At 58.8% G+C, this 17,086-nt stretch overlaps 1 protein-coding gene across 1 annotated transcript; it reads right to left on the bottom strand.

Moving 5' to 3' along the window:
• Positions 1-242: 242 nt before the first annotated feature.
• Positions 243-6,163, bottom strand: LOC124225791 (3-galactosyl-N-acetylglucosaminide 4-alpha-L-fucosyltransferase FUT3-like). Its single transcript, XM_046638453.1, has 2 exons — positions 6,127-6,163; positions 243-1,409 (listed from the first exon to the last, which is right to left on the bottom strand). The coding sequence occupies exon 2, from the start codon at positions 1,395-1,397 to the stop codon at positions 243-245; it is 1,155 nt and encodes a 384-aa protein (XP_046494409.1). The 5' UTR covers positions 1,398-1,409; positions 6,127-6,163.
• Positions 6,164-17,086: the final 10,923 nt, after the last annotated feature.

Here is a 17,086-nt window from a genome sequence, read left to right as displayed (position 1 = left end):
GCAAGTGAGGTCCCCAGCAGGTGAGGCCCCCGGCAGGTGTGGCCCCCTGCAGGTGAGGTCCCCAGCAGGTGTCATCCCCAGCAGGTGAGATCCCCGACAGGTGTGGTCCCTAGCAGGTGAGGTCCCTGGGGGGTGAGGTCCGCGGCAGGTGGGGTTCCCCAACCCCCAGCAGGTGAGGCCCCTGGCAGGTGTGGCCCCCCCGCAGGCGTGGCCCCCGCAGCCCGGGCCGCAGGCGGGTGGGCTCAGGTGAACCAGGCGGCGAGGCTGGGCGCCGTCTTGTAGGTGGCCTCCTGCTGCAGCTGCCAGCAGGCCTTGCAGAACATGAGCGCCCAGCTGGAGGAGCGCGGCCGCAGCGTCTCTCGCCAGCGGAAGTAGCTCAGGTAGCGGCCGTCGTCGCGGTCCAGCGCCAGCAGGTACTGGGCCAGCTCCCTGGGGCTCTGGAAGTCGTCGACGTGGATGAAGGCGTCGGGGGGCAGGAACTGCTCGTAGTTGCTCCGGCTGGGGCCCAGCACCACGGGCACAGCCCCGGACATCAGGGCGTTCCTCCACAGCTTCTCCGTGATGTAGTCGGGGTGCACGGAGTTCTCGAAGGCCAGGTAGAACTTGTACCGGGCCAGGTGCTCCAGCATCTTGTCGCCGCGGGGCAGCGGCTCGTGGGAGCGCCCGTACACGTGCACTTTGAGATGCTCCCGCAGGGTCTCGTAATACCGCACCCTCACCGAGGTCGGCTTCCAGTTGGACACCGCCCAGGCCACCAGCTCGGTCTTGGCCGAGAGGTTGACCGCCGCCTCGGCGGGCGGGCCGCTCCAGGGCTCGAGCCAGCCGTAGGGCGTGAAGATGTCGGAGTCTCGGCGGTAGGACATGGTGAGGTTGAAGTACCCGTCCAGCTCCTTAAGGCGGGGAGAGTGGTCGGGCGATTCCATGTTGAACCAGACCCAGCGCTGCCCGGGGGGCCGTGGGGAGGGCGGGAGCTGCTGCCGGGGCCTGGAGCTGACCTCCCGGTGATGCACGAGGACGGCGTCCGCCTGCGGGTACAGGCTGCGGTTGAGAGTCAGCTGGCAGTCGGGGGTGCCGGGCCACAGCTCCGAGCAGCGGGACAGGGCCACCGGGACGTGGAAGGGCCAGGTCCAGAGCAGGAGAAGCAGAGGCGGGCGGGCCAGGGGCCCCGCGGTGGCCTGGCAGTGGGTCCCCTTGGACGACCCCGGCTCTGCCGACCCCGTGGGAGCTGTGCTGACAGACTCGACTGCGGTGGCCCCGGACTTAGTGGGCCAGAGGAGCTTGTCTGGGGACACGCGCAGGTAGGAGAAGAAGCACAGAGCCAAAAGGAACTGCAGGAGCAGTCCGAGGACGCAGTGGCGCAAGGGGCATTGTATCTTGGCCCGGCTGAGTGCATCCATGGGTCCGAGCAGCTGGGGGAAGGGGAGAGTGGAGACAGCATCATTGATAACAAAAGTAATAACCCACGCGTGGGGGGCCACCGTGGGGGACCCCAGTTACTATTCATGGGTCCCGAGGTGGACGCTGTTAGGGCATCAGTTTTACAGATAAGAAAACTGAGGCTGGGTGTAAAATATCACGATGACTTTTCTACTGATTTCACATTGAAATAATACTAATTCGGATCTATTGGTTTAAAGAAAGTGAATTATTAAAATGAACCTCACCTGTGTCTTTCACTTTTTCTTTTTTTGGGCGAGGAAGATTGGCCCCGAGCTAACATCTGTGCCAGTCTCCTTCTATTTTGTATGTGGGATGCCGCCACAGCGTGGCTTGATGAGTGGCATGTAGGTCCGTGCCCGGGATTCAAATTAGGGGCCCTCTCTGTGACAGAATACTACGCAGCTGTGAAAAATGAATAAGGCCACTGTGTTGGCCCAGATCCGCTGACACATCTATATTTTGGGAACTTCTCCAAGAAACAGCAAAGAAGTCCAGGCTTAGATACGGAAACAAAGCTTTTTTTTCTCTTTAAAATTATTTTATGGCGGTCATATTGGTTTATAACATTGTGTCATTTCGGGCGTACGTTATTACATATCCGTTTCTGTATAGACTGAATCATGCTCACGACCAATAACCTAGTTTTTATTTGTCACCATATAGATGTGCCCCTTGGCCCCTTTTGCTCCCCTCCCACCCTCTTCCCCTCTGGTTCCCGCCAATCTGTCCTCTTTATCCACGTGTTCGTTTATAGATACAGAAGCAAATCCTTATTTAGCTTAAGCTTCAGCTACTTCATGGTGAATGCACCTCTGCCTGGAGCAAAGCATTCCCAGAATTAAACAGTTTGGGCTCAGGGCTGGCCCGGTGGTGCAGCGGTTAAGTGTGCATATTCCACTTCAGTGGCCTGGGGTTCATCGGTACAGATCCCGGGTGCGGACATGGCACCACTTACCAAGCCATGCTGTGGCAGGCGTCCCACATAGAAAGTAGAGGAAGATGGGCATGGATGTGAGCTCAGGGCCAGTCTTCCTCAGCCAAAAAGAGGAGGATTGGCAGCAGATGTTAGCTCAGGGCTAATCTTCCTCAAAAAAAGATTAAAAAAGAAAAAATAGTTTGGGCCAAACCTGAGCTGTCTAAGTTGGGAGCCACTAGCCCCACGGAGCGACTGACACTTGTCATGTGGCTAACGCAACAGGGGACTGAAGTTGTAAATGTTACTAAATTTCACGTGTCTATTTAAAAACTGAACAGCGTAAACACATTTTTTTTTAATTAAATACAACTTTACTGTTTGGGGAGGAGAGCCCATTTCACTCTACCCAGGGAAAATTTAGCATCCAAACAGAGATGTTTAAAGTGTTAAATACACCGCAGAACTGCAAGACTTCGTATGAAAGAAAGAATGTAAAATACCCATTGATCACTTTCTATATTGATTACATGTGGAGATAATGCTTTGGGTGTATCTGGTGAGATAAACTGTATCGTTAAAATTCATTTTGCTGGTATCTTTCGGTTCTTTTTAATGTGGCTGCTAGAAAACTGAAAATTAGAAATGTGGCAGAAAAAAGTTTGGTGATTCCTCAAAAAGCTAAATGTAGAATTGCCATATGGCCCAGTAATTCCACCCCTGGGGGCCTCCCCAGAGGAAGCGACAGCAGAGACCTGAACAGATCTTGGGCGTCTGTGCTCACAGCAGCGTGATTCATGCAGCCAAAAATTGGAACATCCCAAATGTCCATCGATGGATGATGGACGCACCCAGTGTGCTCCGTCCACAGCCTGGAATATTACGCAGCCATGAAAAGGAAGGAGATCCTGACACCTGCTCCCACGTGGATGGACCTGGAGGACGTGATGCTCAGGGACGTGAGCCAGACACAGAGGGACACACACTGTGTGGTCCACTCACAGGAGGTCCCCAGAGGAGCCACATCCACAGAGACAGAAAGTGGATGGGGGGCCAGGGGCTGGGGGAGGGGGGGGAGTCAGTGTTTCATAGGGACAGAGCTTCCGTTTGGGAAGATGGAAAGTTCTGGAAATGGATGGAGGGGATGGTGGCACAACCATGTGAATGAGCTTCGTGCCGCTGAGCTGTGCACTTAAAAATGGTTAGAATGGCAAATTTCGTGTCATATATATTTTGCCACAATTAAAAACAATAACGCGATAGAGCAAAACCCAGTGAATTGTGCACTTTACATGTATGAATTGTGCGGGACGTGAATTCTGTCTCAATGAAGCTGTTTTGAATAAACAATCTCGGTGGCTGGCAGGCCCCTCTCACTGGCAGAGCTGGCACGGGCCTCCGGGTGCAGAGTGCAGGACCTGGCAGGTGGCCTTGTGTGATGCAAAGGGAGTGGGATGTGGAATTAGGTGTTCACGCCAACGTTACGTTTCTGGAAACAGACCCAAAAGACAGGCCTTCGGGACAGCCACATGCCAAAGAATGGAAGTAGACCATTATCTTACGCCATACACAAAAATTAACACAAAATGATTAAAGACTTGAATGTAAGACCTGAAACCATCAAAATCCTAGAAGAAAACACAGGCAGTATGCTTTTTTTTTTTTTTTTTGGAGGAAGATTAGCCCTGAGCTAACATCTGCTGCCAATCCTCCTCTTTTTGGCTGAGGAAGCCTGGCCCTGAGCTAACATCCATGCCCATCTTCCTCTACTTTATATGTGGGACGCCTACCACAGCATGGTGCGCCAAGCAGTGTCATGTCTGCACCCGGGATCCGAACCGGCGAACTCTGGGCCACCGAATTGGAACGAGCGCACTTAACCGCTGCGCCATGGGGCTGGCCCAGCAGTAACCTCTTTGACGTCCATCTTAGCAGTAACTTTTTGAATATGTCTGCTAAGGCAAGAAACCGAGGAAAAAATAAACCAATAGGACTACATCAGACTAAAGAGCTTCTGCACAGCAAAGGAAACCACAAACAAAACAAAAAGACAACCCACCAACTGGGAGAAAATGTTTGCAAATCACATATCTGACAAGGGGTTAATTTCCGAGATGTATAAAGAACACATACAACTGAACAAGAAAGAAACAAAAAAATCTAATAAAAAATGGGCAAAGGATCTGAACAGGCATTTTCCCAAAGAAGATGTACAGATGGTCAACAGGGACATGAAAAGATGCTCAACATCAGTAATGATCAGGGAAATGCATATCAAAACTGCAATGAGAGATCATCTCACACCCATCAGAATGGGTATAATTGACAAGACAGGAAACAACAAACGTCAGAGAGGATGTGGAGAGAAGGGAACCCTCGTACACTGCTGGTGGGAGTGCAAACGGGTGCAGCCGCTGTGGGAAACACTATGGAGATTCCTAAGAAAATTAAGAACAGATCTACCATATGATCCAGCTATCCCACTGCTGGGTATTGATGCAAAGAACATGAAAACGCTAATTCAAAAAGATAGACGCATCTCTGTGTTCATCGCAGTATTATTCACAATAGCCAAGATGTGGGAGCAACTCCAGTGCTCGTCTATGGGTGAATGGATAAAGAAGATGCCCAATAGGTGATGTACAGTGGAATACTACGCAGCCATAAAAAAGATGAAGTCGTGCCATTTGTGCCGACATGGATGGACCTTGAGGGCACTATGCTGGGCGGAATAAGTCAGCCGCAGGAAGACAAATACTGTATGATTTCACTCGTATGTGGAAGATAAACAAACGCACACACGTACAGACAGAGAGCAGATTGGTCACCAGAGGGGCAGGTGGGGAGGACCACACGTGTATGATGACGGATGAAAACCAGACTTTTGGTGGTGAACACGATGCGATAGGGCGAGAAACTGAAACATAACGACGTACACCTGAAATCACACAATGTTACAAACCTCACACTGAGGTCACAATTTGACCTCAATAAAATAATTAAGAAAGAAAAAAAAGAAGAAACAAAGGACAGGACTTCGAGGAGGCAGCCTGAGGCCAGAGCGGGAGGGACGCTGAACTTTGACCACCTGCGGGAGGGACGCTGAACTTTGACCACCTGCCATCTCGCACCCTTGGGCTTTGGGGCCACGCAGAAAAAGTCAATGTGTTGAAATGCCGTGAAAATGAATGTCCTGCATCCTGCTGGATCTGGGCCCCGAGGGTAGCGCAGCGCCTCCTAGGAGACCCGGACGCCCCGGGCAGGGGCCTTGAGGAGCGCAGACTAAGGGGAGGGGATCCCCCCCAAGTTGAACCCAAGATCCTTTTTCCTAGGAAACGATTGAGAAATGTCACTGTCCTGGGACATCCCAAAGAGTTTTTTAAAAACCCTTCTGTGTCCCAAGTCGGTCCAGAGTCAGGGGGACGGGGGGCCCTGGGGGCCGACCGTGGGACTGCTAACTCGGAACCTCGCCAGGCAGAGAGGGAAGTGCTCGGTTCCTCCCGGTGTGGCCCTGAGTCCCACCGCCCGCTCAAGTCTGGGCCACCCGGGCGCCCAGGAGGGACCCTGCCGGGGACTGAGGTGGCTGGCAGAGTCCGGGCCATGCCACCAGCCGGCGGACGGACCCTCGGCTGTCTGTCCTGCACCAGCGCCAGCCGCCACGTGAATGAAGGCGACAGGATGGGGCAGAGAGGAGAGGGCGGCCCAGCCCCGAGGCCCTTCCCAGGGGGCACCCGAGGCTCTGGGGGGGGTCCATGCGCCCCTCGAGGCCTTACCTGGGGGCAGCGCACAGTTGACGGGAGGTTTGGGACCGCCTTGGGCTGGTCTCCCGGGATGTGGATAAGGCGGGACTGGGGAAGAGAAGGAAGTGCACCTGCAGGTGGAGCACGGCTGGGTCCAGCCCACACCTGTCATCAGGTGACCCAGGGTGTCCCGTCCCAGGCCACCGTGCCAAAGCCAACTGTGGGGCTCCCCTCAGCGTTTGCCATCAGACCAGGCAGGGCGATGCAGGAAGCTGGAAACGGGAGTCACCGCCCTGGCCTCACCTGCGACCTCCGGGCCTGGGTGGCACACCCTTGACTCATCCACAAAGTGAACAGGCCAACCCAAGTCCTCAGTTCTCAAACTGGGTTCCGTGGCATGGCCCCAGGGCTTCCTTGGGGGTGGGGATGGGCAGGTGGGCAGAATTTCAACCCTCCCTCTTTCACTTCCAGCAGATCCCACCCCCATGTCTTGAGTACCTGCCACGTGCCAGGCCCCAGGGATAGGGCCAGAAGCAAACAAGACAGATAATACATAAGGAAACTCATAAATGATCATAAGATGCTTATTTGCAAAAAGTGAGGAAGGTGTGGCCTGGTCTGGGCTTCCTAGATGTGTGAGCTGTGAGCTAAGACCCCACAGGAGTTCTGGAGTAAAAAGGAGGAGGGAAGAGCTTTCCAGGCCCTGGGAACCACCTGTGCAAAGGCCCTGAGGCAGCGAGGAATGGGGGAAATTCCGTAAGCCTGGGTGTTCACGAGCAGGAGATGAGGTCAGGACTGGCACTGAGGCCAGGCCACATTGAGCTCGTCCAGCTGTGGTCAGTGACAGAGCCTGTAACACGAGGGCCATAGGGAGCCACTCGAGGCCCCCAGCAAAACAGATGCCACCTCAACTCCTGTTTTGAGAGGCTCTCTCAGGCCACCACGTGGGGGACAGGCTATCGGGGGGGCAGAAGAGGCAGGGACGCCGAGGAGGAATAGGCTGCTGCAGGCGGCCCAGAGCCCCAGGTCCAGACCTCAGGTGTCACCACTTCCCTGTTCCTAGACCAGAAACTTCCATGAGGCCACTTCTGCGGCCGGGGGTCCCAGCATCAGAGTGGCCAGCTGGTTCCAGGCCAGTTCTGGGGGGCTGGGGGTCTCCCAGGGTGGGGCATTCACAGACTGGCCCCAACCTCCTTGGAGCTCACGCCCGGCCGGGTGGCACGATCTGGTGACTTGTTACAACAGTACTCATGGAGCTGCCTGGCATGATGTCACTGTGCCCAGGACCTTCAGCCTTCTCATGGCCACCCTGCTGATGTGGAAATTGAGGTCCAGAGATGAGGAATTCTTTGCCCCCCGCGACCCTGTTAATCCCTGGTCATCCTTCAGGGCTGAGTGTAGACACCTCCTCCATGGAGCCTCCCCGGATGCCTCCCTTGTCCTCCCAGCTGGACCAGATCCCTCCTCTGGTTCCTACAGCTGCTCGTGTGCCCCCATCATAACACTGGCCACACTATGTCGCTTCCCCCACTGGGCTGATAACCCTGTGAGGACAAAACAAGCTGGAAGAGCAAGAGAGCGGGGAAGAGAGAGTAAGAAATTGGGTTGTATCTCAAGGATTGGGAAGACCTCAAAGCAGGTCTCTAGTGGAGGGCGACAGGGCTCTGCCTATTCCACATTTGGTTCGGCTGGCTATGTCTGCAAGTGTGTTGGGTTGGGCCCCTGGTCCTGCCTCTTACCGCTGAGGGGCCTGAGGCTGGTGTCTGCCCCTCTCGGAGCCTCCATCTCTCCCCTCTATGACACTGGGCTCATGCTAGCACCCCTGGGGGCGTTCACTGTTACTACCTCCAGAAGGAATGAGCTCCCCGTCGAGGGCAGCATCCAAGCAGGATGGCTATGCTGTGGAAGGATGCTCTCTGAGATGCCCCAGAGGAGCCAGGAGGGGCTTTATCTGCCCTGGGGCCAGGCCACGAAGCTTCCAGGACAACTCCTGAGGGGCCGGGACTGCAGCAAGGGGGCGGCCCCCCGTGATGCCCCTCTGCCCCCTGCTTCTGGGCCCTCTGGTTCCGATCCACTTGTCCCGTGGAGCCAGATGGGTGGTGGGGGCGCTGTCCATGGGGGTTCCCCCCCACAACTGCACCTCAGGACCCCGAGATGCCCGTGGTCCCCAGGGACTCAAGCCGCCTGTCACCAGGTCGTGGGCAGGGTGTGGGCTGGGCAGAAGGGACGGACAGGGGTTTTTCCACACATCAGACCCCCAACGCTGCCTGCCTGAGCCTCCCCCAGGTCCACCTCGGCCGGAGCTGAGCCCCCCAGGACAGCTGGATGGCCGGGCTGGCCTCGGGGACGGTGGCCCTGGGGTCAGGAACTGTAGCCACGCTGAGCCCCGACCCCGAGGGAGCCCCTGACCCCGGCTGTGCCCCGCGGCAGAGAAGCTGGCCATGGGGCTTGTGGGGGACATTGGGCTCCCCGTCATTGCAATGCTGCCCACCCGCACCCTCCCCGCTAGGTCCTGTCGCCCCACAGGTCCTGGCAACAAAGCCCATGCGTGTGACAGGGCGAGACACAGGGAGAAGGGGTCAGGTCGCCTCCTGCCACCCAAACCGCCTCAACTGGAACTGTGGCAGAGCTGGCTCTGTCCTGGCCCCGTGTCACTCCCCGCAGCCCTGGGCGCACCTGACCCCGCCCGCGCCTGGCTCCCTCTGCCGGGAACACCCTCCCCGCGCTGACCTCTTGCTTCTCGGGGTGTCATCTCCTCCGGGAAGGTCGCTGGTCATCCTGCCTCTCCCGTCAATTAGTTTTATGGCCTCCAATGGCCATAGTTTTATTTCAGACTTTATTGGCATCGTTTGCTTCACGCAGCTGGGAAGTGCGGGTGGGGCTGGGGGTGGGTTTGGGATCTGACCCCAGCCCTCCTGGCCTCGGGGTGTGCAGCTGGACCAACTGCTAGCCCCTGGGGTCCAGCCTTTGGGGACCTGAGGACCCCCCCCTGCCCAAAGCCAGAGGGAGCAGGTGGTTGTCCTGAATTTGCTGTGTGACCCAAGAGCCTTCCTGACCCTCTCTGGGCGAGGCTCACCTGGCCAATGCCAGGCAGGGCCTCTTTGGAAGGAAGCTGGGCCCCGAGCCCAGAGTGGGGGAGCTGGGGACCCCTCTCCCACAGGCTCGGGAGGAGCCGGAACCAGCGTGCAGGGGGAGGTGGGGCCACTCGCGCCCCCAGCCAGACTCTCTGCCTGCATCGGACCACGTGCCTCCATTGGCCTGGGCTGGGGGGTGACGGAGCTGCCAGCCGGTGGGAAGTTCCATCCGTCCTGGGGCCTCAAAGCCGAGAGCCAAGGGGCGGCGGGTGGCTCTGGAGGAGTGCAGGGTCCCCCCCGCCGGCGACGGGTGAGGAGTGGGCCACACATGCAATTGGAGCAAATGGCGAGGAATGGAGCTTGGGTACCGGTGGGGGCACCCCAGCGTCTCCCGATGTTGGCCCAGGTGGCAGGGGCCCGAGGAGGGTTCCCTTCCCCCCTGAGCCTCGGAGAAACTTCCAGAAAGAGGGAGACAAAGGGAGAAGCTCAGGGGGCAGACCCCAGTTCAGCTGGAGGCGGGGACCGCAGGGGCTCTGGGCTCCTCCCTGCGCAGCCCCGCCCCGGGGACTGGCCCCCCAGCCTGCAGAGGCCGGGGCCTGGCCCCCTGTGAGTGCCGGCCGCCCCGAGGCCCGTGGCCTACAGCCAGTGGGCGGGGAGGGGGCCCCAGGTGCGCGGTGTGGGTGGCAGGTGAGCGATGGGCCCCGTGAGGCTGGCTCAGGCCCGGGGTCCCCGGCGGCCTTGCCCAGACCTCCCACGTCCTCACCCACTGGTGCCCCCTCCATCCTTGGGCCCAGCCCCCGTCTCAGCCATGACCGGGATCCCCGAGTGTCCACTGTTGCAGCCAGGGAAACTGAGGCTCCGAGAATGCCTGGAATTCACCCCCTGCCCCCAACTCAGTCTCTCTAGGCATTCTCCAGGGAGCAGCAATTTCCTCCGAGCCCAGAAGGTTCTGGAATGTTCTGGAAGTCCTCATTTGATGTCAGAAGCCACCTGCAGCCCCCGAGTGGCAGAGCTGGGCTGGAGCCCAGGTGCGTGTGCCCAACTCAGAGCTCTTGACCACACGAACTTCGAGGAGCAGACTGAGCTCTGGCAGCTGCGTGACCTTGGGTGGGTTCCATCACTTCTCTGGGCCTTAGTCATCTCGTCTCCAGAGCAGAACGAACGCTGGCACCCTCTTCAGGTGACCCAGCAGGTCACAATCACCCTCTGGCACCCAGCAGGGTCTCTGCGGGGGGCAGAATTGCCGGCCCGGGTCCCTGGGCCTCAGTTTCCCCTCCCATGAGATTTTTAAGAACGCAGCCTCTCCCTGCCCGTCGTCACGGGGCTGCCTCGCAGGGAGGGAGCGGGGGAAGCTCAAAGTGACAGAAATCTGGCATCCGCGTGCCGGCCGCCCCCGGGCTGTCTTCACCGGGGCCCCTGGCACGTCGGGGTCTGCCCACCCCCGGCCCCGGGGCCCCGCTGGGTTCACGGGGCTTAAATTTCAGCCGGTGGTGGGTGAGGGGGCGGGGGGGCCTGACACGCTTCATTTTCCAATTTCTGGAAATAAAAGCGGCGGGGCCACCTATTGTGGGGCGGGAAAAAGGCTGTTGCACAACGGCGAGTGCAAACACCATCGCCGCCGCCGAGGTGCGTCCCGCCGGGTTCCAGGACCTGTGGGGCAGGAACAAAGGGCCCTTTCTGTCGCCCTGGACAGGTTCCGCGGGGCCCGCGCGGGGCGTCTCTACAGCGGCGCAGGTATTTTGCAAGTCTCGGAGAAGATGTGTTGGGACAAGGATGGAGGGGAGAGCGGATTTTGTGGGTTTGCTTTCTGAGATGCTTTTTAGGGTTTTTACAACACCTGTCACTCCGCTGGCCAAAAACGGAGCCAGGCACGCTGGCACCCTGGGCCCCCGGCCCGTTCCTGGTGGGGAGCGTCTGGAGATGCGCCCGGAATCTGCATCCCCCCCCTTGTCCCCATCGTCCTCCAGAGCGCGGCAATTTCCGCCTCCCTGGCCTCTCAGAAGGTTCCGGAAGTCCTCATTTACAGTGGCAAACCACCTGCAGCCACTCAAGGCCTGGCCCAGCTGCAGCCCCTGACTCTGCCCTTGGCCTGAAGGGTGACAGGGCGGGGGACTGACCTCGGGACACGGGTAGAGCCGGACGTGGGGACGTCATGCTGCATCTTGCATCTGTCCCAGACCCCGCGGTGGCCCCGTCCATCTCAGAGGCAAAGCCCCCGGCTCTGCCCCATCTCCCCATGTGCATCCTCCCTATTCATCCCCCAGGGCCTTTGCACATGCTGGTCCCTCTGCTGGGAACTCTCTCTCCCCTGATCCCCACATGGCTCCCTCAACTCTCTCTCCCTCTGGAATCACTTTATATCAAGTTGTCCCCTGCCCCACAGCCAGCACTTTCCCTCCCTCTTTCTTTTTCTTTGTAGCAATTCCTACTGTTTAACCAGATCATGTATCTGACTTATTTGCATCATTTCTTGCCCCTGGCTGTCCCCCCGCCAGAACGCCAGCTCCACGGGCGATCTCGGTCTGCTCTGTGCCCCCCCCCGAGCCCCGAGCACCTTGAACGGCTCCTGACCCACCGGGGGGGCTCGACAAACACACCTTGAAGGAATGAATGAATGAACCAAGGAATGAATGAAGGGCGCTGAGCACGCTCAACAATTCTGGCTGCTTCCTGGCTTGTCCTCGCTTCCCCTGGGGCCGGGAGCCCCAGGTCCCCGGCAGGACCCGGCGGGAAGCAGCTCCTGAATAAATGACAGCATCGGGGAGTCCACCAGGGTTTGGAACCTGACTCAGAATCACCAGTCAAGACTCTGGGGCGGGGGGGCGGGGGGCGGCTCTCGTCCCTGCTCTTCCCGGGCCCCGACCGCCCTGCGCCTGCCCGGGCTGTCTCTCGGGGGCTCCAGGTGAGGGGGTCCCCAATGCGGGCGCCGCGGGCCCGGCCGAGGCGGTGGCAGGCGCGGGCAGCAGGAATGCTCCGGCCGCCAGGAATGAATAAACAGGCTCTGTGGATGTCACGGGGGGAGAGGATGCTTTGAATCTCCTGCTTGGCTGAGGATGTTTGCACGAGGCAGGCGGCCAGGGGGTGTCATCAGGGCTAAAATTAGCCTCCGGTTCCCGCTCAGCCCCTCCCTCCGGGCCAGGAGGGAGCCCGGGGCCCCCGGGCCATCACTGAAGCGAGCGCTACCTACGAAGCAGGCCAAAGGCCTCGAACAGATGAATGCATTTCATCCTCTCAACGACCCCGACGGCCGGGTACTATTATTGTTAGTAGCACTGACCCATTTTACACGCGAGGACATCGAGGCACAGGGAGCAGCTGGCTCAAAGTCACAGACTCGCCGGTGGCAGAGCCCGGATTCGGACTCAGGATTCGAACCATCGGGGCCTTGCTGAGGGCCGGGGCACATGAGAGGTGGGTTCTGGGGGGAGGCGGGCACGGCCCCTCCTTTCCTCTCCCCCAGGGCCCTCCGGAGTCACCATTTTGGCGTCCCAATTGAAACGCGTCCACTGCAGGTGGCAGAGAGCTGCAGCCTCGCCTCCCCATCAGACCTGGCCCCATCCTGGCCCCTGGGAGCCCCAAGGTCCAGCACCCTCGGGGGCCAACCTGACCGAAGCCCCCAGCCTCCGGGGGCCAGGCTCCCTCTGACTGGTCCATACGGGACAGCATCCGGGCGGCCACCGTCACGCAGGCAGGCCCACCGAGGCTGTCGTGATCCAGGCGGGGCCGGTGGAGAAAACGCAGCTGAATCCGGACTTGAGCTAGACAGTGAGCCCCGCTCCGCTCACACTCGCTGCTCGGGTGGCCTTCCAGCCGGGCGACCGCTGACGAGCTTCCCAGGGCCCCTCCATCATCGCTCCCACCCCCACCCTCAGGTCCCGCCTGGTCCAGCTCAGGATTCATTTCAACGGAGGTCACGGGGTGAAGCGTGGGCGGGGACACCTGGGGCCAAGGCCCCTGCACCAGGCGGCCTCGCGCATGGCGGGGAGGGTCTGGCCCTGGGCCGGAATGTGGGGTGGGGGCGGAAGGCCGACCCCCCTGCACCCCGCCAGTTCCTTTCATTGAGACGGGGACCAGGACTGCATCTCTCCACCTTGGCCTGTCCCCACCCGGGCCTCCTCCTGGGCATTTGAACCCCAGATGCAGGGGTGGGGGGCTGCTCTGCACGCCGGGCTTCCTCCCACCTCGAGCTCCCCATGTGCCAGCCCTGGCCGGAGCGTGTGACCCTCAGGAGTGCACGGAATCCTCACAGCCATGCTGAAGAGGGGAAACTGAGGCCCAGACTGACGGGCCACCAGAGGCAGAGCTGGGGCCGGAAGCCAGGACTCAGCTGGCCAGAGTGGGGCTCCTAGCCACACCGCCTCCTTTCTTACCTCTGAGCCATCATTTATGCTGTTCCTCTTGCCTGGGTCACTCTCTTCCCCTTCTACACAGGCTTCAGCACCCCCTCCTCCAGGAGGCCTTCCTGGACACTCATGCTGGGCCAGGTGCCTCCTCTGGGTCCCCTCTGCCTGTGTAACCCCGTCAAAGCCCTGGTAAGCCCGAGTTGTAGCTGCCTGGCCACGTGTCTGTCTCCCCCACTGGACTGTGAGCCTTAAGGAGGACACTGGGTCTGTCTTGGTCACCACTGTGTCCCCAGTAGCCAGCACAGGGCCCAGGATGCAGCAGGGGGAAGTGCTCTGGAGTCAGTCCCAGGGCCCTGGCTCTACCCCGATTTGCTGTGTGACCCTGGGCAAGTAGCTATCCCTCTCTGAACCTTGGTTACCCCATCTGAAAAATCAGGAATTCCTCGCCTGAATTGCAAAGAAAGCATGTTGTAGGAAAGATGCTGGCATCACGCTTGGCTCCCGAGTGAGGCTCAATAAATGTTTATTGAAACATGTAGGCAAATGAGAGCCACAATGAGACACCGCCACACCCCTGTGGGAATGGCCGAACTCGGGACACCGACAATGCCAAGGTGTGGCGAGGATGTGGGTGCAAAGTGGTCCAGCGGCTTTAGAAGACCCCAGGTGAGGCAGTTCCCTACAAACCAGACACCCTGTTCCCGAACGATCCAGCAATTTCGCTCCTTGGTGTTTACCCAAAGGAGCTGAACACTCACGTCCACCCAAAAACCAGCACAGGAACGTTTCCAGCAGCTTTGCTGCCAAAACTCGGAAGCCACCGAGATGCCCTTCAGGAAGTGAATGGCTAGCGAAAGCGGTTCATCCAGACAATGGGATACTATTTGGCGCTAAAAAGAAGAGAGCCAGGAAGCCATGAAAAGATGGGGGGGAACCTTAAGTGCACATGGCTGAGCGAAAGAAGCCGGTCTGAAAAGGGCACAGACTGTGGGATTCCAACTCCAGAATGTTCTGGAAAAGGCAAAGCTATGAGACAGGAAAAGGATCAGAGGTTGCCGGGGGCCGGAGGGATGGGGGAGGGATGTTCAGCCGTGAAACTAGTCTGAGCGATGCTGTGACAGTGGCTACATTTGTATAAACCCGCAGAACACGCACACCCGGAGTGGCCGCCAGTGTCAGCCGTGACCTTTCGTTTCTAACAATGTCTCAGTGTGACTTCTTCAATTGTAACAAGTTCGGGCACTAACGCACGTTCCGGGGAAACTGCGTTGGGCGTTGGGCGGGGAAGGTGGACTGTGGAACTCTGTGCTTTCTGCTCAAATCGTCTGCAAACCTAAAACCGCTCTAAAAAAATTGTCTATTAATTAAAAAAATTTTCAGGAAGGATGTGGATACATTCATCCACATGGAAAAATGACATTTGTAACAGGTTCTTCAAAGCTGCATTATTGACAGTAGCGAAAAGCCCGGGATGGGGAAACGCACTTGCACCGGGAAGGTGATCCAGCCACGGGGCGGAATATTAGGCAGCCGTGAAAAAGCAAGAGAAAGCTCCTTACTGTACAGGAAGACATCCGGGAGGCATTGTTGCGAGGAAACCAGACTGAGGTCTGCAAAACAGCAGGGACACCATGACATCGTTTCTGTAGGGAAAAGAAAATATACAGACAGGCCTGTTTCGGCAAGAACATTGCTGGAAGGAGAAACAAGAAACCCGGCTGGCGGCCTCGGGGGGGCGGGGGGGGGGGGGGGGGGGAGGGCAGCTGGCTGTTTTTTTTCCTGAACCCCCTTTGGTCGATTTTCTATTCTGTGGACCGAGTCTGTTTTACCTATTGAAAAAAATAAACCGTAAAATGTGTTTTAGAAAGACTGCTGTGGAAAAAAAAAAAATGGGGAAATTAAAAGCGTTTGGATGGGTTTGAAAAAGGGAGGGGGGATCTGAGGCTGAGCGGCTGGTCTGCCGGCAGCCCCTCCGTTTGGGCTGGACGCCCCCCTCCAGGTCCCTGGAGCCTGGCCCTCGCCCCCGCTCACACCTTCCCTGCTCTGGTTCAGAGGATGTTCGGAGCCCAGCGGGCCCCGGAGGAGAGACGTGGGCTGGGCTGGGGCCAGGCCCGCTGGGCCCCTCACGGCCGGGCGACCACCCAGCCTTCGGGAGCCCCCCAGGCGTGGCTGGCTCCGAGTGGGGACCCTCGTGAGCGCCAGTGTGGGGCTGGGGGCCGAGCCAAGCCGCTCTCAGCATCCAAATCCGAGAAGGACCAGAGTCGAGGGAGCAAGGGTGACTGGAGAGGAGCTCCTGGAGGCCCCGGGGCTGCTCTGAGCCTCAGTTTCCCCCCGGGGCCAAGTCGCTGTCCGGCTGGGGGTGCCCCAGATGACCTGCGTCCCAGTCGGGGGCTCCACTGGGTTCCAAGCTCCGGATGTCAAGCCAGACAGGGTGAGGGGGCAAACCCTGCCCCCACTTCCAGACCCTGAAGAGACGGCGACCCAGCTTCGGGCTTCGAGGGGGGGTGGCGACCGTGGGCCGAGGCCCCGCACTGGAACCCAGCCAGGTGACCTCGGGTCCCGCTTTCCCAAGACCCCCAGCCTCCAGTCTCCTCCTCCTCCTCGACCCCCTCCCCTCTAGGATGAGGACCCTGTGAGCACAGTGACACGGGGCCTCGAGGCCTTCAGGACCCGGGCTCCCTTCCAGAGCAGCCCTTTCAGGGGTGCCCAGGCGGCTGGCGTGGCTCTAGCGGGGGTCTTCGCCCCGACGAGGGAAGTGTTGTCCCCCTGGGGCGCCCGCTGCCACAGGGGTTGGCTGGACTCCATGGTATCTGGCAGCCAGCGCCCCCTGACGCAGCCAATCCTGCCCTGACTTGCTGTGTCCCCCTGGGGAACAGACTCGGCCCCTCCTCTCCCCTCATGGCCACCACACGGGCTGCCCCACCCCACCGCCGGGCCTCCTGGCTGTCACAGGTGTGCACCGCGCTCAGTCCAGCCTCGGGGCCTTTGCACTGTCTGTTCCCTCTGCCTGGAATACCCTTCCTCCACAGTGCCCCAAAGCTGGCTGCTCCAGGGAGGCGGGGACCTTGTCGGTCCTGCTGGCCCTGTGACCCCAGGCCTGAGACTATGCCGGCCCAGGTGGGTGCTCAGTAAATACTCAGGTATTGGGGGCGGGGCAAAATAGGTGATTGGGATCAAGTACAAACTTGCAGCTTCAAAATCACTAAGTCACGGGATGCAGTGCACAGCTTGGGGACACGGTCAGTGACACTGTCACAGCTTCGCATGGGGACATGGTGACTAAATTTCCCGTGATCGTCTCGGGACGTATATAAGTATTGAATTGTCATGATGTACATCTGACACGAACAGGATGCTGTGTGTCAGTTGTACTGCAATAAATACAGAAACGTGTCAGTGAATTGAGTCTTTTTTTTTTTTTTTTGGTGAGGAAGATTGGTCCTCAGCTAATATCTGTGCCCATCTTCCTCAATTTTATGTGGGGCACTGCCACAGCATGGCTTAATGCGTGGCGTGCAGGTCTGCGCCAGGATCCAAACCCACAAACCCCGGGCCAACAAAGTGGAGCTTGCAAAT

Source organism: Equus quagga, chromosome 14 (assembly GCF_021613505.1).
Source record: "Equus quagga isolate Etosha38 chromosome 14, UCLA_HA_Equagga_1.0, whole genome shotgun sequence".
NCBI lineage: Eukaryota > Metazoa > Chordata > Mammalia > Perissodactyla > Equidae > Equus > Equus quagga.
Note: the sequence above shows the minus strand (reverse complement) of the source record. Positions and strands in the feature narration are given on the sequence as shown.

What these genes read in the sequence shown, in the direction of transcription:
- LOC124225791 (XM_046638453.1), bottom strand. Translation starts at nt 1,397, where the DNA reads ATGGATGCACTCAGCCGGGCCAAGATACAATGCCCCTTGCGCCACTGC.